Raw genomic sequence first — 26365 nt, forward strand, 5'->3', positions numbered from 1 at the left:
ACATTTGTTCAGGTTATGTATCTACACCCCCAGTTCTTGTAAGTAGTAAGTAGACTCTGTAGACATTTTGAAGACACCAGATTCTACTATCTTCTTTTTCTATCTATAAATAAGAGCAATTTCCATCAAAATCTGAAAAGAATTATTTTGGAACTTAAACAGGTGAATTATAGGTCATCCGGAAAGAGGAGAAGTGATTCAATAGCTGAGCAATTCTTGAAAAATAAGAACAATGGGGGTGGGGAGAGGTATGTTCTTACCAGAGAGCAAACTATACTCTGAAGCACTAGTAATTAAAACAGTGTGGCCCAGGAACTGACAACAGAGCAGCCAAACAGAGCAGGAATCCAAATAGACACATATGTATCAGAAAATGCTGTGCATGAAAAGGAGGTATTTCAAAACAAGTATAAATGGCAGTCTGTTGAGTAAATCTTATTGAAATAATTAACATTTTAGGGGGAAAAAAAGTATAAAGTTACATCCCACACAAAAGCAAATTCCAGATGGGATGAAAATCTAAACATAAAGAAATCTGTGGCAGTAATAGAAGAATATAGGATAATATTTTTATTATCTAGGGTGGGGAAGCTTCCTGAAGTGAGACTATAAATGCAGGAAGTCACAAAGGAAACAAAAATACACTGAACTCTTACATATGAAGGTGTACCTTCAAAGTTGAAAGTCAAGTTTTTGGGATGATGGAAAGAAGTGATTTTCCCATTCTACTTGATATACTTCTCCACCATATGAGTATATTTACAAGAATGTGTTCACAAATTGCATAATTTTCTCAATGTGCTTGCCACAGTGTGTGGACTGTAGTAAACACTCATATAAATTATAGCAGCTATTACTATTTTTAAGTTTCTTTCCTCACAATGATTCACATTTAGAAAATGTGGTTCCCTATCTAAATGTATTTTTTAAATTCTCTCACGTTTGGAAAGCATTGCCTCTCTGTTGTTACTGAGTGAATTTTTCTACCATTTGTCATTATTGCCCAATGCAGAAGGTAAAAGATTTAATTCTGTTATTAAATGCATGATGGCTGTTGGCTTACAGTGTGCCTAGGAGTATTCTGCATACTGGGGGAGGATGCACAGACAGGAGGTTGTCAAAGGACCACAAACCCTCCTCGAGGTGTATAGTCTTATTGATTGACATGATGGACATATAAAAGCCACCAGAGAGCAAGTTGAGTAGGTTTTATCTAAAGTACTGAACTGAGTGTAATCAGCCCAGCGTTGGGCACTGAGGACTCCTAAGACTTTTGCCCTGTGGAACTTCTCCCCAAGACCTGACTCTCCAGGAGTCGGGAACATTTGGACTCAGGTACACAAACACTCATGGAAACTTTCCCAGTCCTCTCTGTCCTTTTAAGTAGGCTTCTTTCTAGATGCACCTGTGCTCTGATACTGAGGTGATTCACATGTGCCATAATGCCAAGTTAGAAGGTGGATTTTCTTGGGGGGATGGGGGGTACACATCCTTTCAGGGCTGCGGTGGATGCATGGGTGCAGGCTGTGTGCTGGAATCCAGCTGCCCAGCATTTTCATCTTCTCCATGTGGGATTTCATTCCTTCCCTTCACTGGGGGGGGGTGGGGGGGGGTGGGGTATATGTCTTTGACTTCTCTCCATGTGTAGATCCATAGGCTTAGATGAAGTCATCATTACATTTCTTAAGTATTGCAATGTTATGCCTTGTGCTTTGTGTCTAGATATCATTTAGTTCTCATAGCAGTCCATTTCAGAGGAAGAAACTCAAGCAAAGAAAGAAAAAAAAAAACCTTGTTTCATTAAACTTTTCTATTATTTTTCTAATCTATATGTCACTAATTTCTGCTCCAATTGTTGACATTTCCTTCCTTCCACTGATGTTGGACTTAGATTGCTCTGTTTTCAGTTCCATAGGCAGAAAGTTAGGTGATTTGTTTGAGATCTGACTGTTTCTGGACGTAGGCAGTTATCACTCTACACTTTCCCCTTAGAATTGCTGTTGCTGTATCCCATAAGTTTGGAAATGATGTGTATCCATTTTCAAGATTTTTTTTGTTCATACTTTTGATATTTTTTTTACTCTGATTCAAAATGTGTTACTTTTTACATATTTGTGAGTTTTTAAATTTTCTTTATTATTGACTTCTAGTTTCACACCTTTGTGGTTGGAAAAGATACTTGATAGGGTTTCAGTCTTTTTAAGTGCTCTAAGACTTGTTTGGGACCTAACATATGATCTCTCCTGGACAGAGTTCCATGTGTGTGCTTGAGGAGGGTCTGTGTCCTGCTGTTGGAGGGAACACTGTGTAAGATCTGCTAGGTCCATTTGGTCCGTAAGGGTTGCTCAGGTCTGCTATTTTCTCATTGGTTTTCTGTCTGGATGATCTATCCATCATTGAATGTGGCATATTGAAGTCCCAACTATTATTGTATTGCTTCCTATTTCTTCCTTCAGTTCTGTTAATATATGTTTTATATGTTTAGGTGCTCTGATATTGGGCAAAAAAAATCATAGAAATGAAACTAAGAGTCTAGATAAAGGCTTGTTAAAAAAACGCTGACTTAAAGAAGAGTGAGAAAAGATTCAAATAAATATAATTATAATTGGAAGAGGAGACATTATAACTTATAATACAAAGACTACTATGAACCATTGTATACCACCAAACTGGAAATTAATGTTTTGAAGAGATTTTATACTCCCATATTTATTCCAGAATTATTCACGGTAGCCAAGGTACAGAATCAACCTAAGTGTCTGTCATCAAATGAATGGGTAAAGGCAATGCGGTAGATATACACAATGGAATATACTCAGCCTTTAAAAAGATGGAAATCCTATCATTTATGACATGGATGGACTTGGAGGACATTATGCTAAGGAAAATAAGCTAGACACAGAAAGACAAATACCACACAATTTCATTTGTATGTGGAACCTTAGAAAGTTGAGCTCATGGAAGCAGAGAGTAGGATAGTGGTTGTTGCTGAGAACAGGACTGGGGAGATGTTGATCAAAAGGTGCAAAATTTCAGTTAGATTCAACAAATACATTTCGGAGATCTGGGGCTGGGATTGTGGCTCAGCGCTCGTCTAGCACGTGTGAAGCCTTGGGTTCGAACCTCAGCACCACATAAAAATAAATAAACAAAATAAAGGTATTGTGTCCAACTACTTCTAAAAAATAAATATTAAAAAAAATCCATAGACCTATTTTATAACATGATGACTATAGCTAATAATGTATTTTATAACTGAAAATTGTTGAGGAAGTAGATCATAAATGTTCTAGCCACAGAGATAAGTATGTGAGGAGATAAACAGTTTAATTAGCTTGGTTTAATCACTTCACAAGTGTGTACACACATGCAAACATGTTGTACATTACAGGCACAATTTTATTTATCAATTATGCCTTAATAAAGTTGGGGGAAGAAATAACAATATAACTAATCACAAAAAAAATGCATGATTTGCTTTCAGGCCACTCAGTTGGTAAGTGATGGAACATGGATTCAATTCAGGTCTCCAAGTTCTAAAACCTGTATTCTGTCCAACAGGCTGCTGGATCTAGCCTGGTCCCTTCTTAGGGAATATTGCACACTTCCTGCAGCACAAGGAGAAATCTGGAAGATCTTCCTTTCCAGAGTCCAGCTAGTTCCTAAAATAGCAGCTGCTATCTTTTAACCCTCTCTACAGGGGGAGGAAGGAGCCTGGAGTACAGATGAGCTGCATGAAGCTCTTTCATTTCTACTCCTGAATCTTGTCACTTATAGACCAGAGAAAACACGTCGTCTTACCTATCTCACATTTGCAGCGGTCAGATGATGATGATACTACTACCGACAGTGACTCGCAGGAGATGAAGAGACTTCTGTTAAAGTAGGGCAGGACTAACAATAGCAGTGAGATCTAAACTTTCCTGTCTCATGTGTCAGCCTAGCAGTTCTGATTGAGATTTTATCCTTCTGCTGATACACCTTGCCCAGGACTGTCCTTCTGACAGTTTCCTTAACTCTCTCCTAAAGATAAGACCTTGAGTAACAAATCCAGACCTCCTTGTATAAGGAAGGGAAAAGAGCCTTGTAGATGAAGGTGCCCATTAGAAATGCGGACATGTCTTCAATATGCACGTGGCCTCCTCCTTTCATGAGACCTTTTGAGTGAGGCCTCGGCAGAGCAGGTGTCCAGTCTTTTATTCTGTTATGTAACAGGTCTGTCCATGCTTAAACAAGATTAGCATTTCTTGTGCTACAGCAAAATGAGGGAGTTGCTACTGGGTTAACATGGGCTGAATAACTTTTGAAGTACAACTAGGACAGAGGACAAAGAGGAAATGGACCATCCCAAAGCGTAAGCTCCTTTAGCAACCTGTGCAAAGTCTGGGCAATAGACTCTGACATCCTCATTGGGTTCGTTCGCCTCCTCAACAAGCTCTGACAGGTGCTCGGTGATAAGACAGGTTGAAGCAACAGCACAGTTATGCCCACTGGTTCTTCGACCCAGGGGAGGTCACCAGTCACTTGGTTCTTTGAGCTCTGAGCAGCTTACTCCACCACAAGATCTCCCCCCTGGGCAGGAGTTCTCACATCACAAACTGAGGGCTGGGAGATCACCAGGGGTGGGCCCAGGGCACTCCTGAGGCTCATGGCATAAAGGTGAGTGGTAATGAGTCACTTCAACATATCACCGAAAATCAGAAGATAAAATAATTGCTTAAATATTTTCCACAGCAGCCAGGTGTTCTGCCCTTTTTGTATGTCTTAGGCTTCCTTTGTTCTCCTTCTCTCTTCCCCAGGACAGAGCAGCCCAGGACATATTAATTAACAACCTTACGGCTCCCTGTGGGGAGGGGCAATTCCTGGAACAGGTTACCTCAGCAACAGGTTGGAGCAGGGAAGAAGTTCTTGATAAGGGTGGAGGAAGGGCTCTGAAGGAAGTAACATTTCAATCTCTCAGGGGACAGTCTCCAACTTCCTGGACTCATTCAAAATTAGCCTTATCCTTGATCTGACCTGACTTGATTTACCTATTTATACTGACTGCATTATTACCGACCCTCAGTTCATCCCAACCATCAGCTCTGTGAGGGCTTTGCCCATGTTGTGATCTTAAATGACTTCCTCCACTTGGTAACATCTTAATGAACCCATAAGAGACCATTGGTTAAGACAAGAAGTGAAAGGGACACTGATGATTCAAGTTAATGAGGGCCATGGTATGATGATTCTCTACATCTCTCTCACTGTCTTCCCCAGACCTTTAAGTTAGAGTCATCCAATCAAAATGTTTATATAACAGCTGTCTCTTATTCTGTCCCAGGTAGCTTCTGTTGGTTGAGGTAAAGACTGTTCATCCCTACAGTATGGTAGTTCCCCCTTATCTGAAGAGTATATGTTCCAAGACCCCAATGTATGCTTGAGCCCACAGATAGCACTGAACCTTAATAGACTATGTTTTTCCCATATGTGAATACACAGGTTTCATGCTTTTTTCATCTTAACTAAGCATTTATCATGCATTGTGGTTGAACCAGCTTCAGGTTTAACTGAGGACTAGCACAAATTTCTTCTTCCTTCTTTGTAATTACATGGATGGAACAGGTTTTGGAGTACATTCATACATAATCTAATATGTCAATATGATTTCATTCTTAACATTGGTCTTAGCAACCTTAGCATACAATTTTTTTTTTTTTTTTTGCTAAGTTGAGAATTTTTATCTTTTCACTTAAAAGAAGCACTTTATGGCTTTTCTTTAGCATGTCCCAATTGCTAGCATTGTTCCCCTTGTGCTTTGAGGCCTCATTAAGTAAAATAGGAGTTACTTGAACATAGTGCTGCAGTACCACAAAAGTCAATCTGATAACTAAGCTGCCAAGTAACAAATAGCATATACAGTGTGGATACACTGGACAAAGGGATGATTCTCTTCCTGGGCAGGACAGAAGAAGGTATCCAGAGATTTCATCATGCTACTCAGAACAGCAAGTGATATAAAACGTATGAGTTCTTTATTTCTGAAATTTTCCATTTCATATTTTCAGACCCTGGTTGAGTGTGGATATCTGAAACTGCAGAGAGTGAAATCATGAGTAAGGAGGGCTAATACATATAGTTTGAGAAATGATTACAAATCATAGCTGGAACACTTCCTTCTCATCTTGTCATTTAGACAGTAAACATCATACTTTTAAAAATAAACTAGGAGATTTTATACAACTCAAATGCAGAAATTCCTAACATACAAAAAGACTTAAGGCATCAGGATTGAGGGTTTTTTTCCCCCACCTCCAATTCCTGCTGTAGCACATAAGTAATTTTTTTCTAACTTTTAAAGTATATATTTTTAATATATTTAAGTGATATATATTGAAATTCTATCAGTAAATCGTCTTCACTCTTATAGATTAATGTGAACTAGCCAGGCTCAGTAGTACACACTTGTGAAAAAATCTCAGCTAATTTGGAAGGCCAAGGCAAGAGGATTGCAAGTCCAAGGGCAGCCTGGGCAACTTAGCAAGACTCTGTCTCGTAATAATATAAAAAGACTGGGAACGTGGCTCAGTGTAGAGCTGTTGCCTAGCATATGCTAGGCCCTGGGTTCAATCCCCAGTACCAGGGGAACAAACTCAATGAAACAACATTTGTCATTTATGAAACAGGGAAAATAATCTTTTATTTTAAAGATTATATTCAAACAGATTTTAAAATACATTCATAGAGAATCTAAAATATTAATATGACTTTGTTTTCATGCAAAACATGATAAAAATCATTTTAACAGTCTTAGGGATTTTACAAGATTACATCTTATTGTAAAAGTTCAAGAGGCTTCCGGGCATGGTGGCACATGCCTATAATCCCAGCGGTTTGGGAGACTGAGGCAGGAGGATCACAAGAAAGCCATCCTCAGCAACTTTTGGAGGCCCTGTCTCTAAATAAAAAGTGAAAAAATAGTTTGGGATGTGGCTCAGTGGTTAAGTACCCCTGGATTCAATCCCTGATACCAAATATAAGTTCAAGAGGCACCAAAGGCTTGAAAAAAGACTTTGTTTCCTAACAAAGCACCACAGACTGGATGGCTTACAACAACAGAAGCTTATTCTCTCTCAGTTCTGGAGGCTGGAAGTCTGAAATCAAGTTGTCAGCTGGTCTCCCTTTTAGGAGCTTCTAAAGCCAACTGTTTCTATTGGATTATTCATATGATTAATATAATTTTAAAATTTACATAATAAAAAGTTTATGTATTTATTATGGCCTAACATACAATATTTAATAGCTATTGTCTTATAAATAGATAAGTTTGCATTTAATATAATTTATATAATTAATCAATCTCTTAGGAGTTAATATTGACTGTGAGTCAATGAGGGCAGGAACCGCCTGCCATATTCTCTGCCTTGTACCAATATTGAGCCTCTGGCGTCTGTTCAATTTTTGAATGTTATGTATTTATATCCTCTTTTTATTTTTCAGAGAAAATATTCTAGGTCTGCTGCTGCCTGCACCCCCAGGAATTGCCCTTGGTGGGTGGGGCCTGAGGGAGTTGCCTGAGGTCCAATGAAGCAGGGAAGAAAAGGCCTCCTATTGGGTTTGGTGTTGTCTGGGGGAAGCATACATTGTCTTGAAATCTGAGGTGGGGCAGGTGCATCTGAATTAGTTAATCCTGTTGAGATTTAAGAAAGATTTAATGAAATCTGAAAGCTCACTTTTCTAACTTATCCTTCCTCTCAGTTGTTTTATTTTTATTTTTTTAATCTTCCCTCCCCCCACTGTGGCCTCAGGTAAATCAGGTCATCTTAACATTAAAAGACAGCCAGGTGAGGTGGCACCAACCTGTAATCCTCAACCACTTGGGAGACGGAGGTAGGAGAATTGCAATTTCAAGGCCAGCCTGCACTCAAAATAAAAAGGACAGGGGATATGAGATTGAGATTGAGAGAGAGAGAGAGAGAGAGAGAGAGAGAGAGAGCGCTTTGCCTAGCATATATGAGGCCAAGGCCCTGGGTCCAACCCCAATACAGGAAAAAAAATTTTTTTTTCTTTAGACAAAACAGGTAGGATCTTTGATTTGGAACTTTAGCCATTTGCAAGGATCTTATAAAAAGGTATCCTTGGACTTAGTCAAGTATCTTTTTTTCCAGTACTGGGGATCAAACCAGGGTCTCATGCATGCTAAGCAAATGCTCTACCGTGGTGCTGCATGCCTAACCCACACATTTATGTGATTCCAGTGAAACTGGATCTTATAAACTTTGTTTCTGACAATTTAAAGAACACTCCTTTTCAGTTCTTTAAGAGACAACATAGTGGGCTAGGGCTGGGGCTCAGTGGCAGAGCGCTTGCCTGGTACTCATGAGGCACTGGGTTCGATCCCCAGCAACCCCATAAAAAAATAAATAAATAAAGGTATTGTGTCTACCTATAACTAAAAAAAAAAAAATAGTTTTTAAAAAAGAGACAATATGGTGTAGTATTTATACCATACTTTTAATCATTAATTTAAAGTATACACCTACTTATTTTGAAAAATGTTCACTGTAGCACAGTATGCCATGCAATGCCAGCCCCAGCCTTGTAGTCCCCTGTTCTCTGTGTCTCTCAGTTCCATCAGGAGGCCGCCCTGATCGGTGGCCTTCCACCATCTAGGCCTGAGTAAGTGCACCCTATGATGTTCACACAACCATGAAATTGCCCAGCCATGCATTTCTCAGAATACATCTAATTTCAAATGTGACTAATTTCAAAAGACCACAATCAGTCTCGTTAGGAGGAAACCTCTGAAGAGGACTTGGAACGTACAGTGTTAAGACAACAACTAACCCCATTGTTGAGTGTTGCCCTGACCCTGCAATACTGTGTCCTGGGTCTGCCCCAGAGCCCAGGTCCCGCCCTTTAAGCAGCTGATATATTGTGTATCCCCACCTTGAACGGGGACTGCTGCCATCCTCATCAAGTGCCAGTCTGTGTGAGGAATGAGCGCAGTTTGCCCTGAGCCTGGGGAGCCGGAGCCAGCTCAGATGCCTGTGAGAAACATCTGTGAGTGTAAATGGAAAGCTGCCGCCACGGAAAGCGCTCTGTGTTTGCCCCCAGAGGTTCAAGAAGGTCCTCTGGTCAAATGCTTTTTGTTTCTCTTCCCACTTCCAGATTCTCCCAGGTCACACTCTTCCTGGTGTGCAGTGCAAGACATAACTTTTCAGAGCGTTTGTTTTTTTCCAGGCAGCCCAGGGTTTTGGTTTTGTTTGTGGATGCTTTCCGTTTGCTCTAAGGAGGGTTGCGAGGCTGGTGTTCGCCTGCCAGCTATTTCCTGCTGAGAACGCTTGGTAACCAGGCGAGTCCCTAAGCACTCGAAAACACACCGGCAACTCAAACCCCCTCACCTGCTTGTACCTGTGAAGCCAAGCCAGAGCAGAGGCTGCCGTGCATGCTGGGGTGGCAGGGTTCTCCTGGTTGACATCTGATGTCTGCAGCTCTAAATGCTTGAATAACATTTTACTACAGACTCTCTATTTGTGTTGTCATCTGTTGAAATATTTAATGTGAGAACAACTGAGTTTTTGAAACTCTTGCTTTATAAAAGTGGAAAAGTCCTTTTAAAGGAGGCCAAAGAACCCAAAGGGAAGCTTATCATCCAAGTATTCACGACCAGTGAAGGGAAGATAAAAACAGTTGCTCTGGCTACAGGTCAGAGCGGGGTGGACGCCAGGAGAGGCAGTGGCTCTCCTGTTCACTTGTGCATCTGATTTATTTGTGGCCGTTGTTTGTATCGGTGTGAATGGCCCATGTGTTTTACAGAATAGTCGGGGGTCAGCTCATCTTGCAGCCTGACGGGATGGACAGCTTCCAGACTGTGCCTTAAGTCCTGGGACAACTTTAGGACCTCTGGGACCCACCTCAGAGTTCAGATCGGGCCAGAAATCTTGCAGTTTCTCTGGGAGCTGGGAGTCTGCTCCTGGCCAGATGGACACAGAAGTGAAACAAAAGGCCACCACTGGCCTGCATTTTGAGAGCTATCTGTCTCATCTGTCTCCGGAGGAGAACGCGACCTGCAGTTAGCCATACTCTGGCTACTATCTACACTAGTCTGATCTCCTCCCACAGATGTGCACACAAACCCCTCCTCAGCACAATGACTTAGGTCATGTAGTCCCCCAAATGCCTCTGTGCCTCAAGGGTGCCTTCATCTCTAAGGTCTTTTAGGTCTTTGGTTTTAGTATCCATTTTTTTACTCTCTTCCTGTCCAAGTGAATTTGATTTTTCCAGAAATTCTTTTCCCCTAACTTAGCTCCCTTTGCCCCATTCCTATTACAGAATCAGGTCTTGACCTTCCCCTTGGTGAGTTCACCTTCAGTAGGATTCTATCCAGGATAGTAGCAGCAGATAAGTTTAACTAGTTGACCTATGATTACCTAGTTAATTTCTGAAAGGGAAACAGACTAACATTTATTGACATTTACTATGCGCCAGGCAGGAAACCAGCTATCTTGGTCCGTTATCCCATTTAATCCCCCCACCAACCCCACAAGTAGATGATACTGAGGAACGAGTCTCTGAGGTTGGTGTCTTGCCCACATGGCAATACTAGAACGTGAGCCAAGGTAATCTTAGTTATAGTTGATATTCAGGTGAATTTTGACAAAGTTCTTTAGTTATTAATTCAAGAGAGTCCCAATCAGATGGAGCTTTTTGCTGTTGGGTTTTTGTTGTTTTGTTTTGTTTTGTTGGTACCAGCGGTTAAACTCGGGGGCACTAGACCACTGAGCCACATCCCCAGCCCCATTTTATATTTTATTTAGAGACAGGGTCTCACTGAGTTGCTTAGCACCTCAATTTTGCTGAGGCTGGCTTTGAACTCATGATCCTCCTGCCTTAGCCTCCTGAGCCACTGGGATTACAAGTGTGCACCACTGCGTCTGGCTGCTATTGTTTTTTTATGCTACCAGCCAAAAGATTGAAGGGAAATCCTTGTGAACACCATTCATCTGACCTGATTTGTCAAAAATGCCTTTGGGGCTTCTTTTACACCCAGATTAGCTGAGTCCTGTCCATTCTCTTTCTGACTATCCCGTCCTCTCCTTTTGGGGAGATACCTTGTTATCCTCATCATATACTCTCTTACATTGGGCTCTTCAGGAAGCAGATACTGCGTTGGAGTGAAGAGTGGGAATGTTTGTTGGAACTGTGCCAGTAAAAGAAAAGGGAGAAGCAGGACCCAGTAGGAGGACTGGCACCCCATGAAACAGACCTGACCCACAGGGAGCTCAGGGATGAGGCTGGGCATGGGGGGACATGCCTTATATCCTGGCCTTTCACACCCATTACCCAGGTGTCACCCCAGAAGAGCATGACCTTGACTTAAAAGCTGAGGTGGACCCTGAAGAAGCCAACAGCTGGAGGTCAGGAGCTGACCACCCTGGTCACCACTCGGAAGCAGAGCCTTCCTTGAAGGGGATCTGAGTGGTGTGTTTGTGTCAGCCACACATCCCAGGGATTGGCCTGCTCCTCCCTTGTTCTGACTTCTCTTGGCCCATCACCACCTGGCACATCAGCCTTCACGAGAATCCATAAGAAAAATGAACATGGTGTTGAGGTGCTCTACAGGTGTGGGTAGACTGTATACAATCAGAAAGGACCTTTATTTCAGAGGGAGAGATCTCCAGTACATGTACTGTTTGAGAGGGGCCACGTTGGGAGGTGCAGGAAAGAGAGGAGGTGACTGGGTGTCCCTGAGGGAAGAGGCCAGCCTTGGAAGGGCATATCCTGTGGGTCCATTTGCTTGGCCTTGGCTGGAGATTGGGTTCTTAGTCAGATGGGTTGGTAGTCCTCTGAGTCTAGGTAATCTGAACCAGTATTGCTACAATAAGGATTTAGAAGTTGCTTTTTCTAAAAACCCTGACTCTTTATTACAAATGTAAAAAAAAAATATATCGCCTAAATATGTAAAAAAAAAAAAAAATGAGCATCTATTCCTCCATTTTACATCTGTCTCATTTCTGCATCATCTGGGATTCCAGGAACAGCAAGTCTGATTGATAAACCCTGTGTGAGTCAAAACGACCCCACCCCCAGGCAACAGCAACTTTCTTTTTTCTGTCTTCTTATCACCAATAAAGCCCCACCTGACCAATCCCGAGATGATGGTCACCTAGACCACAGCTTGACCAAGACTGCTAAGCATATTCTGATCCCCTTGTCTGTAGAATCTGAGAGCTCCTATCAGTACCCTCAAAGACAGGGCTGGAAATGCTGTTCCCTTGTCTTCCCATTATAGTTAGTTCCTTTCCTGCTTGTCACCATTGCTTTTTTCATTTGGTTTTGGAGGAAAGTGGCCAAACCTGACTTGTCGGGACCCCCAGAGTTGGGCCCTTTGCCTAGTAACAATGCCTCCATTTGTTCTAGCATTCTTGGGGACTAATGCAATCTCATTATTGAAAGACGGAATGGAGAAGTCCACTTCCACCCATACCCTGAGAAACCACTTGACCTCTTCCTGCCCCATGGGCCTGCCTGAAAATACCTCTTGTCTTCTCTGAGGCCCTTTTCTTATGGTTCAAGGCATACTTGGGGTGTTAACATACCACTAAAATGAAATTCCTTATAATGCTAATGTAGATGGAGGCCTTTCGGGCTATCAGAAGGTACAGACTTTATCCAAACCTAGTCTCATGAACCACAATTGGATGGACCTTTGCCTTGAATTCCAAGGTCACTTCCAGGGTTTGTTTGGAATCAGAGGAGGACTTGAATCATAGCTCCACCCTAACCAGTTTTATGAACTTTGACATCTCTGAAAGTTGGATCATAATGTATACTTTAATCAGGTTATTTAGGTTGAAATGAGATGATATGTGCATGCACGTAACACAGTAAACAGCATATGGGCAAGACTTAATATTGGTATCCATCCCCTTGTCTATTATAAAACTCACATTCATTTTGGGAACTTCTACTACAAACACACCATTAAAAGGAAACTCTTCAGTTTCAGTGTTTGTACTTATACATTGATTTTTTTTTTTTTTTTTTTTTAGTTTTTAATGCTTCACTTGAAGTTATTTAAGATTTCTAGTAGAGAAATACAAGTGCTTCTTCATTTTCCTAAGAACTAAGAATTAGGGGACTCAGAGAGCTCAAAGATATATGTTTGTTGGAACCATGTTACAACTGGTCAACAGACACAGGAAGAGTGCCCAGATTGGCAGCCAAAATTTGAAAAGTTGTTCTGTCCACATCTGTGAAAACTTGCTCTATCTACTTTTCTAGGCTAATGTTCTATTGATTTGGCTTTCTCGTAATGAAATTCCTCTGAACCAAAAAGAGTCCTTCCTAAAGAATCATGAGGAGGCACAAACAATTGGGGGGAATATCCAACATTTTCTTCAGCTTCTAAACTGCACCCTTTCCTGAGGATGGAGGGTTACAAAACTTAGTCTGCTTGAACCTTAGTAGGTTATGAGGCCCCTCTAGCCCAGCCATACCTGCAAAGGAAGAAAGAAAGAAATCAAATTTAAAAAAAAAATCCTTGGTAAAAGAATAGTATATGACATTAGCTAGAACACGTGGCTGGGGATAGTCATCTTGCCATTTCTCCAGAATCTTTTTCTCTGCTGATTTCAAAATAGTAAGAGCAATTTGGAAAAGAGGACCACTATTTTGACGGAAGCTGTTTTGACATAAGTGAAACCAGGCTTAGCACAAGACGGGGGCAGGATCCAGCCAAGCCAATGGAATGGACCCTGGAAGGATTGAGGAGAGCTGGGGAAATTGTTTCAAGATGGAGCTGGATCCACTTGAAAGGGCAGGAAAGTGGAGGGTACAGACATTCCGTCAATGTCTGAGGTGGTATGTGAGAAGCATCCTGCGCCTTCTGAGATTCATGGATCCACAGGAATCTCCTTTCTCATAGAGTCACCTCTGAGGAAGGGAAAGGGGGTGGCCCACTCCTTTTGAATGGAGCACTGTTGGGGAGTGAGGATTCCCCTCTGGTTGTGAACCTTTGGGTTTGGCTGCTTGAGGGAAGGGTAACCAAAAAGGAGAGTGTGTGTTCTAACTTTTATAGCTTCTAGCAGCTTCCACATGGGGAACATGGAAGATGTAGTAGGGGCAATATGGAAGTCCATCCTTGGGTCATCTTGAACACATTACTTAGGGCTTGATGCCCCCTAAATATACATCTGTCTTCTTATCCTTGAGAATTGATAGTAGCCTCTTGCAAGGCAGGCCAAGGGCAACAACACAGGTGAGAAAACACAGGCATTGCTGTAAGCTAAGAGCATATCAGGCCAGAATCAAAATTTCTTGACTACCCTGATTCATCACTTGTATTTCCCTATCCAAATTTTATGATAAAATTAATTAAATTCATATGATAAAATTAATTAAATCCATACATTTTTATAACAGATCATACTCGCTTTTCCACTTTCTCTTCTCTTGGTTACAGATAAGGGAGAGGAGAGAAATGTTAATGAGCCCCAAAATTCAATGACTCCCCATTTCCTATTAAAGTCTTTATGGAAACATACAAGGCTTTGTAGGAACTGGTCTGATACCTCACCCGTTTCCTCTTCACTCCTTTCCAGCCAGAAAGCCCTCCTTGCTGTTTCCCCAACCCTCCAAGTATGCTTCCAATTTACCCCTTTGGCACTTGCTATTCCCTCTGTCTGGACCATTCTTCTCCCAGGCAACTCTATGGCCAACTCTTAAGCTTCTTCATGTCTTTGCTCAATGGAGTCTTCCCAGTGGGGCTAACTTACCCACAGAATTTAAAATTCATCCTGGCTTTTCAACTCTTAGCATACTTAAGGTTCTTTCTTATGCTATGTTTTCTATTTTCCATAGCACATCTCACCCTCTAACGTGCTGTATAGTTGGACACACATTTCAATAGGTCTCTTATTTGTTACTTGTTTGTCCCATCTAGATTGTAAGCTAGATTCCACAAAGACAGGAATCTTTACTTTATTCAATGCTGTACTCCCAGGTGCCTAGAGGAGTACCTGGCACATAGTAAATAACTATTTGTTTAACGATTGAATGAACAAATGGATAAATCTGTAATGAGCAAGTAGTAATTTTATAAAAGAAAAAGAAATAGCACTGGGTCACAAGAAAAAAAAATTAAGTAAAAAGCATTTCCAGGTACATTGTCTGAAGCTCATCAATTCCCTGATGAGGTGAGATTTAACTCTTTCATGTACAACAAAGTCTGACTTTATAGCATTCCAGTAAAGTCTTCCCCAATCTCCTAAACCAGGAAAATATGTTCCATCATATCAGGAACAGTGGGCAGAGTTATGTGACTGCAGTTCTAATTAGATTCCCTATAGACTGCAGGTTGCCCCCATGTGATTTTAAGAAACATTGATCTGCTCATAGTAACCTAATAATGAAATGCCATCCATTGCAACTAGAAAGCTAGAGATTCTGTGCAGGGTCAGTATCTCTGTAGTATATTTTATAAAATCAGTTCTCATTGTTGATCAGGAATATTCTATTTGTTTCAGCTTGTGAATTCCTATTTCCAACAGGTGTATGAGTTCTTTAAAAAGCTTTTCTTGACTCATGCAGAAATGAGGTGCATGAAAACCTTTGAGGAAAACAACCTTCACATAAGCCTACTGCTCGATGATAGGAGGGACCATACTTATGTTTCCTTCCTGTGTCGTTCTCTTCTTATTGAAAATGTGTGATGCATTCTAGTGTTAAATTTGCCATAAGGGCTGTGAATTGGAGTCAACCTTGTTAGTTTGAGTTGTGAGCTTTAAATATAAATATGACAATCAGTGATACCTTGTTGCATGGAAATCATAATAGTTGATCCTGTGATTTAGCTACTTTTTACCTAGTGTTTCTCTATGTTGTCCCCTCCTCCACCCTTTTGTACCCAAAAGCTCTTAGCAGGAGACGAAAAGAGAACCAGCTGTGCTTCAGCACAGAAGGGCTATCAGGCTGGTGGTCTAGTGGTTGCAGGAGATGGAGCTGAAGCAGGAAAAAGACAGAAGGTGTTTGTTTAATGCCAACAGACACAAATGTAGCCGTCATCTTAAAGGCTGATACTCTGAATTTTATCAGAGAATTGTGGACTCACAATTCTTATTCTCTTTGGTATAATTCTACCTCTCTTTCACTTTACCTAAAAGAAAAATCTATTTAATATTGGCAGGATTCAAGATGTGTCTTGGTTTACATTTGTAGTTACTGGCTTTAAGAATAAAATTTTAAGCTCCTTTTTTAAAGTTTGATATTGGGGAACAAGTCCAATTTTAAACTGAGTTATTCTGTGTATTATCCTACTATATGTCAAGAGCTGTGATTTTACTCTGCTGGTAAGCTACCAAGTTAGCCTGCCATAGTTTCATGGACACGGTCAGAGATTTGAAACTCTTGGGTCAGAGAAGAAAAATAGTTCATTTTTCACTCCCCCTTTATGCTCAGTCTCTTTTTTTGAATTTTTACTTACTGACCATCTATATCAGTCTAAGACTATTAAGTAGGAAAAAAAATCCAGAAATAAGTAATTCAGACATTTTAAATTGCACACTATTCTGAGTGGCATGATGAAAATGAGTTCCATCCCACTCTACCTCTCCGGAGACGTGAATCATCCCTTTGTCTGGTGTAGTCATGGTGTCTATACTACCACCTGCTGCCTAGTTTACCATTTGGTTTTTCAGATTGACCATCCTGATATAGTAGTGATTATTTCAAGAAACCCCTATTTTACTTAATAATGTTCCCAAAGCATCAGAGTAGTGATGTTGGTGTTTCCTTTAAGCGAAAAGTGAATATGTATATGTAGGAAAAGAACAGAGTATTTAGGTTCAGTACTGTTTTTAAATTATATGTTCATTGGGGGTCTTGGAACATAGCCTCCCTGGATGATGGAAAGCCACTATGGCCAGAGTATCAGCTCCAAGCCCTCATTCCCTGAGGGTAACATGGACCTCTGTGCTGGTAGTCAGATAGGTATGATTTACATTTCACTGCTAGACTATGGCAGTGGTTCACAGTCTGTTGCTGATAATTTGGATTTTTAAATGGCTAAGATTATATCATAGAACCAAAATTTCCTTAAATATCCTGACTTATTATTCTCAACTTGTGTTCCCCTCTCCAAGTGTCATGATAAAATTAATTAAGTCCACATATTTCATAACAAACCGAATATATTCATTTATTCATTTTCCCTTCTTAATTCCAGATAAAGGAAAGAGAAAGAGTTGGTGAACCCAGCCATTTCTGCTCGGTAGAGGAAGTTCGGTAGTGGAAATTGGCTTCCTCAGTCTGTCTCTTCAGCTCACACTTGGAATACAGTGTTGTAGTCAGGTCTGCTTCCAAGCCCAGCTGAGACCTACTTTCAGAGCCTCTTGGTGCCTAAACCCATCTTCCTCCACCTAGTCAAGACTTTCTTTCCAGAGTAGCAAAGCAGTACATTGATTTATCTTCAGAGAGGGCCTATGAGCACATGAAGAATGTTACTCTTGTCATCATAATATTTAGGGAAAAAAATTCTACCTTCACAGTCCCCCAAGGATAATTTGACTCTTACTAGGAAAAGCTGTGGAATCCGTGAGGACTGTCTCCAAAATTCCAAGATAACTAGGAGGCAATGCCTGAGAGAGACTGTCCTCGGACAACCAGATCCCATCCCCTTTTATGAAGATGTTCAAACTTGTCTCCTCTGTTTCCCAGCCACGCCTTTATTAGGAAATTAGTCTCTATATATTTAACACTTCTTCTCAACCTACAGACTCACAGCCCCAGACAGCCCTCTGGAGTCATTACGCCTCACAGGTTTTCAAAGGACTACAAACAGCTTTTGGATTTCTCATTACATATTAGGGGAGAAAAAAATCATGGGGAAGAATAATTGACCTCCGTTGGTCCTGTGTGTTAGACAGGGTAGCTATTAGCAGTTGGTCCTGTTCTATAAAACTCCTACCCAGTCATGATAACTCATCTATAAACATCCTCTTGCAGTCAGTGTTTATGCTCTTGTTGTCTGTACCAAAGGCCTGACATACTCAAATGAAGTAGGAATGTCTGCTTTGGTGAAAAGTCTGAGTTCCAGAATTGTTTTGTGTGTTCTTGAGTTAGACAGTATTTTTATGGCATTGTGTTGCAGGCCAGTGCCCGGGTGACAATCCAAGTTGCTTTGAATCACACACACACATATATACCCCTGGTTCAGCTTGGCAGCACCCCTCTGTGAGGTTATACTGTGTGCCAGCCGTCACCAGTGGTTGGCTGAATGCCCAAGATGATCTTCAGAGGCACCTGGAGATGGTTCCTTCCAAGGATTTAGGCAGAACCATCAAAATATCAAAATTGTACAGCTGCCTCAAGCCCTGTTTTGATAGAATCGGGACACAGATAAGTGATGTGTGTCTTTGGCTTTCTAACCCCTTCCTGTATCTGCCCTCTCTATTCTTCTATTTCCTTGTATTTGTTGTTTTTCAGTCTCAGATATCTTTATCCTTCCAGCTTTTCCAGACATCCAGCGTCACCTGCCAACTCCTTCCCAGTCCTCCTACGCCTGGAGGGTGCAGACTCCAGAATTATGACAGTAGCAAGGAGCAAAAGAGATACTCAGAACTTCCCTTTGGATAAGACCTTGTGATGTGTGTGGGGGGTGGGGGGTGGAAGAGAGAGGAGATGAGCTCAGAAAAGGCTGAGGGAAATAAAGAACTACGACGAGTTTCAAAGGAAAAGTTCTAGGCTAATGAGTTGGTCTTTCTTCTTAAGGTCATCTTAGGAAGGTTAAAATCAACTAAATTTTAATTGAATTAATAATTTCACTTGCCAGAGGACAATCTCAAATTTGGGGGGAAAAATAATTATCTGGGTTCAGTGGCACACCTGTAATCCCAGCTACTTGGAAAGCTGGTCCAGGAGGATTGCAAGTTGGAGGTCAGCTTGGGCAATTTTGCAAGAAGGTCTCTATTTTTTTTTTTAATTTTAAAAGGTATGAGATTTTAGCCCAGTGGTAGGAGAGCCCCCCTAAGTTCAATCCCCAGTACCCTCAACACACACAAATAAATTCTACATAGAGAAGCTTTTAAAAAGCTAATCGTTGTTATAAAAAGGAAGCTTCCTATTTTTCTAAATCACATGATTTAGAAAATTATATTTTTCAAATATTCTGTTATACTTTGAATATGGTTTATTCCAACCAAAACTCATGTTGAGACGGTGTCTCCAATGCAACAATGTTGGGAGATGGGGCCTGGTGGGAGCATTTGGGACTTGGAGGAGGAGCCCTCATGAGTGGATTTGTGCCTTTTTCATCTGACTAAGTTCTCATTTTCGTGGGACTGGATTTTGTACTTTGAGAACTGACTGTTAACAAGTAAGTCCACAGTTTGTATTCTTGCTCTTCCACATGCACCCACTTTCCCTTCTGCTTTCTACCATGAGATAAAGCACATGTTGGGCTTCCCAGCCTCTTGAACCATGAACCAACATGAACCTTTTTTTCTGTATAAATTCCCCAGTCTCATATATTCTGTCCTACCATAGAAAATTGACTGTGTCATACTGACTTTAAATTTTAGTGTAAAGATAATAATATCAGGGGCTGAGGTTGTGGCTTAGTGGTAGAACGTTTGTCTAGCACATGCAAGGCCATGGGTTTGATCCTCAACACAACATAAAAATAAATAAAATAAATATTTTTAAAAAATTATAATATCAGGGCTGGGGCTAGGACTCAGTGGTAGCGCACTTGCCTGACATTTGTGAGGCACTGGGTTCGAGTCTCAGCACCACATATAAAAAAATATAATAAAGGTCTATCAACAACTAAAGAAATATATTTTTTAAATTATAATATCAAATAAGAATTCTACTGAACAAAAAAAAAAAGTGGGGGGGCTTGGGGATACAATTAGCCAGAAGGTACTGGAAAAGTTAGGTAAATCATTTGAATGCAGATGGATACAGATTATGGAGTGATTAGGTTGAAAGTAATTTGAATAATTCTAAGAAAATTACTCTGCACCCCAAAAATCTCTTTCTCTCCATCTTGCTACAGTGTCCATAGTTCATTCATTACCCTTTGTCTTTGGAATGACCTCAGAAAATTCCAATCCAGGAAGGAATAAAATAACTTGTCATATAGTTCCTTTAAGGTGTCAGGATCTTATTTATTGCTAGGAAGCCAGGAGAGGGCAGGGAGATGGTACTGAACTAAAGATAAACTCGTCTTGGCTCTGTAGTTTTGCCAAGTATGAACCCTGCAAAAATACAATATTGTCTCAACCATAGGCACCTTCAAAGATTCTTGGCACTTTCCATGAGAATGCATATTTAAAATCTTATACTCCAAATCAGCTAGCCTTTTTGTTACCAAAAAGGTATTATTTCTCTGCAAATAATACATCAAATTGTTCAGATTTTTTTTTTTTTGTATGAAAGGTAGGTTTCCAAAAGCAATTTTAAATGAATTGACTCTGTACTAAATCCTTTTGCATTCAATGTTAAGTATCCAAGGGACCTGTATTAGTCAGCTTTCTGTTGCTATAACAAATGCCTGAGATAATCAACTTAAAAAGAGGAGAGGTTTATTTTGGCTCAGGTTTCCATCCATGGCTTCTTGGCACCATTGTCTCTAGGCCTATGGCAACACTGTGCATCATGGCAGGAACTCATCGTAAAGAAAGCTCTATTACCTCATGGGATAGGGAAACAAGAAGACAGGAAAGGGTAGAGTCCTGACATCCCCTTCCAGGGCATATGCCCTTCTACTGGACCCAACCTCTTAAAAGTTCCACCACCTACCATTAGTGCCACAGGCTGGTGACAAAGTCTTTAGCATGTGGGCTTTTGGGGAACACTTATCCAAACCACAGCAAGGCCTAAGACAACTTGGACACAGAGTGGATATTTTGTTTTTCATTTGTGTTTTGTCCTCAGCACTGCACCAAGACCATTGAGATGACTTGATTCTTTATCCCCAGAACCCTGCCTGGAAAACTAGCACTCACAATTATTAGAATGTGAAAGCAACATAGAGAGGACCCATTTCAACACCCTCGCTTTACAGATGAGGAAACCAAAGCACGGAGTTGGGAATGACAGCAGAATTGCACAGCATGAATAGTGTGGGCTTTGGAATTGGATAGAATTAGTCCTGCCTCTTAGGAGTTCTGGGAACTTGGGCAAGTTAATTAGTATTTCTGAGCTGCAGTTTCTTCTAAGACAGTTCATAGGGAAATGGGGTCTGTCAAGCACCTACTCAAAGAATGAACTCAAAACTTGCCCAGATTATTATATATTTGCTACTTTTTAAAAACCAAGGTAGAATTCATGCCATAGTTTGAATAAGTGTCCCCCAAGGCCCATACATGAAAGCTTTGGTTCTTAGTGTGGCATTAGTAGAAGGTGGTAGAACCTTTAAGAGGCTTGGAGACTGGTGGGAGGTCTTCTGGTCACTGGGAGCATGTCCTTAAATGAGATAGTGTGTCACCAGCTCTTTCCTCTTCTCTCTTCTGTGTCCTAGTCATGAGGTGGATGGTTTTGCCATACACTGCCACCATGATGTGTGGTCTCACCACAGGCCCAAAACCAACAGGTGGTTGAAACCTCCAAAACTGTGAGCCAAAATAAACCTTTTCTCTTCATAAGGTGATTCTCTCAGGCATTTGTGACAGTAACTGAAAGCTAACACTATTGCTATAACAAATTCACCAGTTTAAAGTGGGCAACTCAGTAGGCTTTAGTATATGTCTAACCATCACCAATGTCTAATTGCAGAACATTTCTATTCCCTGCCAATTTAGTCCCAATACTCCTGTCTCCTAGCTCCTGAAATAACTCCTCTTTTAGTCTTCATGTGTTTATGTCTTCCGGATATGTTATGTAAAGGAATCACGTCACACAGGGCCTGTTGTGGTCTGACTCCTTTCACTTAGCACAGTGGCTCCAAGTTTCACTCAGGATATGGCATATGTCATTTCTTTTTATTATCAAATAATATTCCTTTATATGGATGTGCCACAATTTATTTATTCATTCATCCATTGGTGGAAATGCTGTACATTTGTCATTGTTTTAAATGGTTGGGCCAAAGCCAGAATGAGAACTTGGGTATCCAACTCTTCACCTGGTCCTGTTTTTACTTCCCCACCCTTTTTTTTCATAACAATTGAACGTGCATGTTATTTTAAATGGCACTGGTCAGCTAAGAGAAACCCTTATAACCTGGCTACCTAATTTTAGGATTTTACACCTTTTTTCCTTTTATGTAAAGTTTTTATTTATATATGACAGTAGAATGCATTACAATTCTTATTACATATATAGAGCACAATTTTTCATATTTCTGGCTGTATACAAAGCACATTCACACCAATTCGTGTCTTTATACATAAACTTTGGATAATAATGATTATCACATTCTTCGTTAATAACCCCATGCCCCCTCCCTTCCCCTTCCCACCCCTCTGCCCTATCTAGAGTTCGTCTATTCCTCCCATGCTCCCGCTCCTTATCCCACTATGAATCGGCCTCCTTATATCAAAGAAAACATTCAGCATTTGTCACACCATTTCAAGAGTTTTTTTCAGGTGAGGGGAAAATACACACAATCCAAAGAAATGAAATTTAAACATCGTAGGGCAATTGTGCCAAGAACCAGGTTTAATTGCTATTTTTCTGCCTCCTTCACCCTCCTGCCTTTTACAGAATCACCTGAGATCTGTACAGTGTCTTTTTTCTACTTGTTTTATGTGTGGCTTCACTACCACGATTTATAGCTCAGGATCAAAGAAAGTTTTTATTAGATTTAGTTGCTGTTTGAAGAACTTTCTCTCTTGTTCGCTTTACTCCGTGACAAAGATGGAGAAATATTCCCTCCTTTAGTCAGTCACTGTTGCTGCACTATCTGCCGATTAGGCCTGGGGAATATGTGCCTTTGGGCCAGAATCCAGTGCATTTCAAACACAGCCGTCACCTCTTCTCCCCTCCCATTGCCCACTACCTGAGGGAAAGCTCATGGTGAGATGAGAGAGGACCTCAGTGACCTGGCCTGTTTCCCACATGCTGGCTGCCCCAGCTCTCAGATCTGGTTTTCCCTGGTGACAAGATCACAGAAGGGCACCTTAATGTCTGTTTACCTGCAGTCCTCGTTTCTTTAGAGTCAGCCTCATGCCGGGGGCTGGGGAGCAGCTGGCTTGCTACACTTGGAAAGGTTCTGTTTCTCGCTTACTGAAGATGTAGGCAGCGCAGCCCCAGGCCTTCTCTTTGTAGGTGTAGGAAAACCGGAAGCAGGCCCAAATTGTGAAGGATTTGGTTGTTGACACTCTTTGTTTGGGAACCTGTGAGCTGTAGGATGCGGCAAGATTCCAGCTGGGAGGAATCTCCCTGGGTTCTGCGAGGATGTGTGCTTCTTGATCTCCCCTGGCACGTGGAGGGTGGGGCCCAGCCTCGCTTCCTGACTGCAGCAGGTATTTTCTTTGTTGAAGCTTTAATGACCTGAAATCCTGACTGCAGCTAATTACTCACTTTATTCAGTGTTCTATTTTCTTCATATTCTTGAAGCTCTGGAGCATTCTTGCATATTATACTATACATACATACTGCATTTATATTATTTCCTGTTTCTCAATATTTGCCCATCCTCAAATATATAAAAAAAAAAACAAAACAACAACTGACCCTGACCCTGTCTTCTCTGCTGAATGTCCCTCATTCCCCTGACTCCTCCTGGTTGACATAGTTTCCAGCATCCTTCCTTTTCCTGGTCTTCTATGTGCTTTCCACTTTGTTCGGTGATCCTCTTAAAATGATGCCCAAATTGGGCATGACTGTCCTTGTGTGCTATGAACAGCTCACATTAGGACCATACTAAGAAATGAACCTGATACTCATTCTGTGCAGCACATGGCTGCTAATGCTTCCTTAGCATCTTCATATTAGTCTGGCCCCTATCCAGTATTGGAGCTTTTTGGTACACTTGGAAAGGTTCTATTTCTTATTGAAGATGTAGGCAGCATAGCCCCAGGCCTTTTCTTTGTAAGCGTAGGAAGACTAGAAGCAGGTCAGATTTGTGAAAGACTCAGTTGTCATCACTCTTTGCTTGGGAACCAGTTGCTGTAGGGCAGAAGCTCCTAATGTGCAGTTAATCTTTTTGATCCTAGAAACAAAAGTTAACATTTCCCCCAATCCACGCTCTCTATTCTTTCTTTACCCGGGGGACTCAATATCATTCCTTCAGCAATATATGGATGGCAGTCTGGCTTAATGCCAATGTCAGATGTTCTTGAAGGAGTAAAGAGAGTAAAGAAAAAAAGTTCTTAATTTTTATTCACCCACTTCTTTTATTAATCATAGTTAGCCTATTGTGCTGGAGAACATTTGAAGTTTTTAAAAATATTATTAATTGACATATAAGTGTATTATGTGTGTCAATTATGTGATGAAATGTGACATTTCAATGCATGTACACAATGTGTAATGATCAAGATAGTTGGCATACTGTCACCATAGACATTTGTCATTTCTTTGTGTTGGGATTATTCAAAATCCTCTCTACCACCTATTTAGAAATAGACAATTAAATGTTGCAACCACAGTTACCCTACTATACTATAGAACATTCGACGTTATCCCTCCTATAAGAATTTTATTTCATTTCAGTGACTGGGGATATAATTCAGTGGCAGAGCATTTACTTAATTTGCATGTGGCCCTCGGTTCAATCACCAGAACTAAAAAAAAAGTTTATTTTTTAATATGTTAGGATTGGCTCTGTCAGTAGAAAAACGCTTCTCTGACTCCTAATGCTAGGGGACTTAAATTAGTAATTTCTAGTTCATGAGGTTTTTTTGTTTATTTGAGGGCTTGGGGATCATTTATCAATTATATAAACAATTATATAAAAAATATAATATTAACAATTATATAAATTTAAAAAGTTGAATGGTGAGCTCTCTAGAAAGCTCAAAAGTACTTCAGTATGTTGGCCAGGGTTTTCATCACCAGGTCCCGTGAGGTTTGTCCAAACTGGGTGTTAAGAAGGGCGTTGGCGGCTCTAACAGGCACCTCTGTTTTTGCAGTTACCTGGCTGAGCAGTGCTGGAATGGCGGCTTCATCTACCTGATCATGCTGCGGCGCTTCAAGCACAAAACCCAGTCTACTTATAATGGCAACAGTGGCAACAGCTCTGAACCAGGAGAGACACCTACCTTGGAGCTGGGTGACCGAACTTCAAAAAAGGGGAAAAGAGCAAGAAAGTTTGGGGTCATTTCCAAACCTCCCACCAGCAAGTCCCCGGAGGAATCCAGGAGCAGCGCCAGCTGTGAGTTGGCCGATGACACCAACACTGAGCTGGAGAACGGCACTGACCCTGAACTTGGAAACGGGCATGCCTATGAGCTAGAAAATGGCCCGCATTCTCTCAAGGAGGTGGCTGGACCCCATGTCGAGAGATCAGAAGTAGACAGAGGAACGGAGAACAGAACTCCAAAGACAGATGCTCCTCTGACCACAAGCAATGACAAACGTCGCATCTCAAAAGCTGGAAAGACGGACTTTCAGTCAAGTGACTGCCTGGCTCGGGTAAGGCTCCATTTGCTTATAGAACCTACATTTTTTAAAAAAAAAATATATATTTTTTCAGTTGCTTTTTAAATATAGAAAATATGTCTAAGATGACCTTGTACTTAGAAGCCAACAAATTTATCAAGATAAATGATCAGAGCACATAACAACAGCAACCATGAAAAGGTTCAAGTCATTTTATCCCATTTAAATAAAGAGCTAGTCAAGTGATCATAAGTGGAAAAATTCAAGCCTTCTCTGGTAAAGTGTGTGTCTTGAGCTGTGTCATTATTTATCATTGCTGTCACAGTGAAATGGTTACTCCAGGGCCAGGAATTCCTGGTGGTATTTGAGAACACAAACATCCCATCTTCAGTCTTACACAGGAAAGGAAGCAGCTGCCTTTATTTTTAACAATTCAAAACCAGTGGTATTTTCATGGGATCATATTCTTGCATTGGTAAGTTCCAGTGAAATGGGAAGTTTCACAGAAATCTCTGACACTGTGATATTCAGTTGCGATGGTCAAGGTTGGTCTTACCTAAAAGCAGAACAGATGTGAATATTCTGACAGGTGATGGGTGAGCTTCTCGCCTTGATTGTCTCCTTCATTATAACCAACATTCTTTCATAGCAGAGTTACATTTCTCTAAGGTAAACATGTCAGTCCCAAGAATCCCCTGGCAGATGTTTTGATGAACCCTAAATGAAACAATAGCTTCCTAGGTGAGTGCTGATTGGTGTCTTCTTTAGTCAGGAGACACCATCTATAGAGATAGAAAGGTGGGAAAGGACACAAAAGAATCATGTTCAGTTTTGC

At 40.9% G+C, this 26365-nt stretch overlaps 1 protein-coding gene across 3 annotated transcripts in view; it reads left to right on the forward strand.

Moving 5' to 3' along the window:
* Positions 1-26365, forward strand: part of Pdzd2 (PDZ domain containing 2) — a 234053-nt gene that overhangs the window by 107965 nt on the left and 99723 nt on the right. For all 3 annotated transcript variants that reach the window (XM_027936223.2, XM_071612636.1, XM_071612637.1), the window contains exon 2: positions 25062-25563. In XM_027936223.2, coding sequence (XP_027792024.2) covers positions 25062-25563 — 502 coding nt within the window. The remainder of the gene's footprint in view (positions 1-25061; positions 25564-26365) is intronic.

Source organism: Marmota flaviventris, chromosome 5 (genome assembly GCF_047511675.1).
Source record: "Marmota flaviventris isolate mMarFla1 chromosome 5, mMarFla1.hap1, whole genome shotgun sequence".
Taxonomy (NCBI): domain Eukaryota; kingdom Metazoa; phylum Chordata; class Mammalia; order Rodentia; family Sciuridae; genus Marmota; species Marmota flaviventris.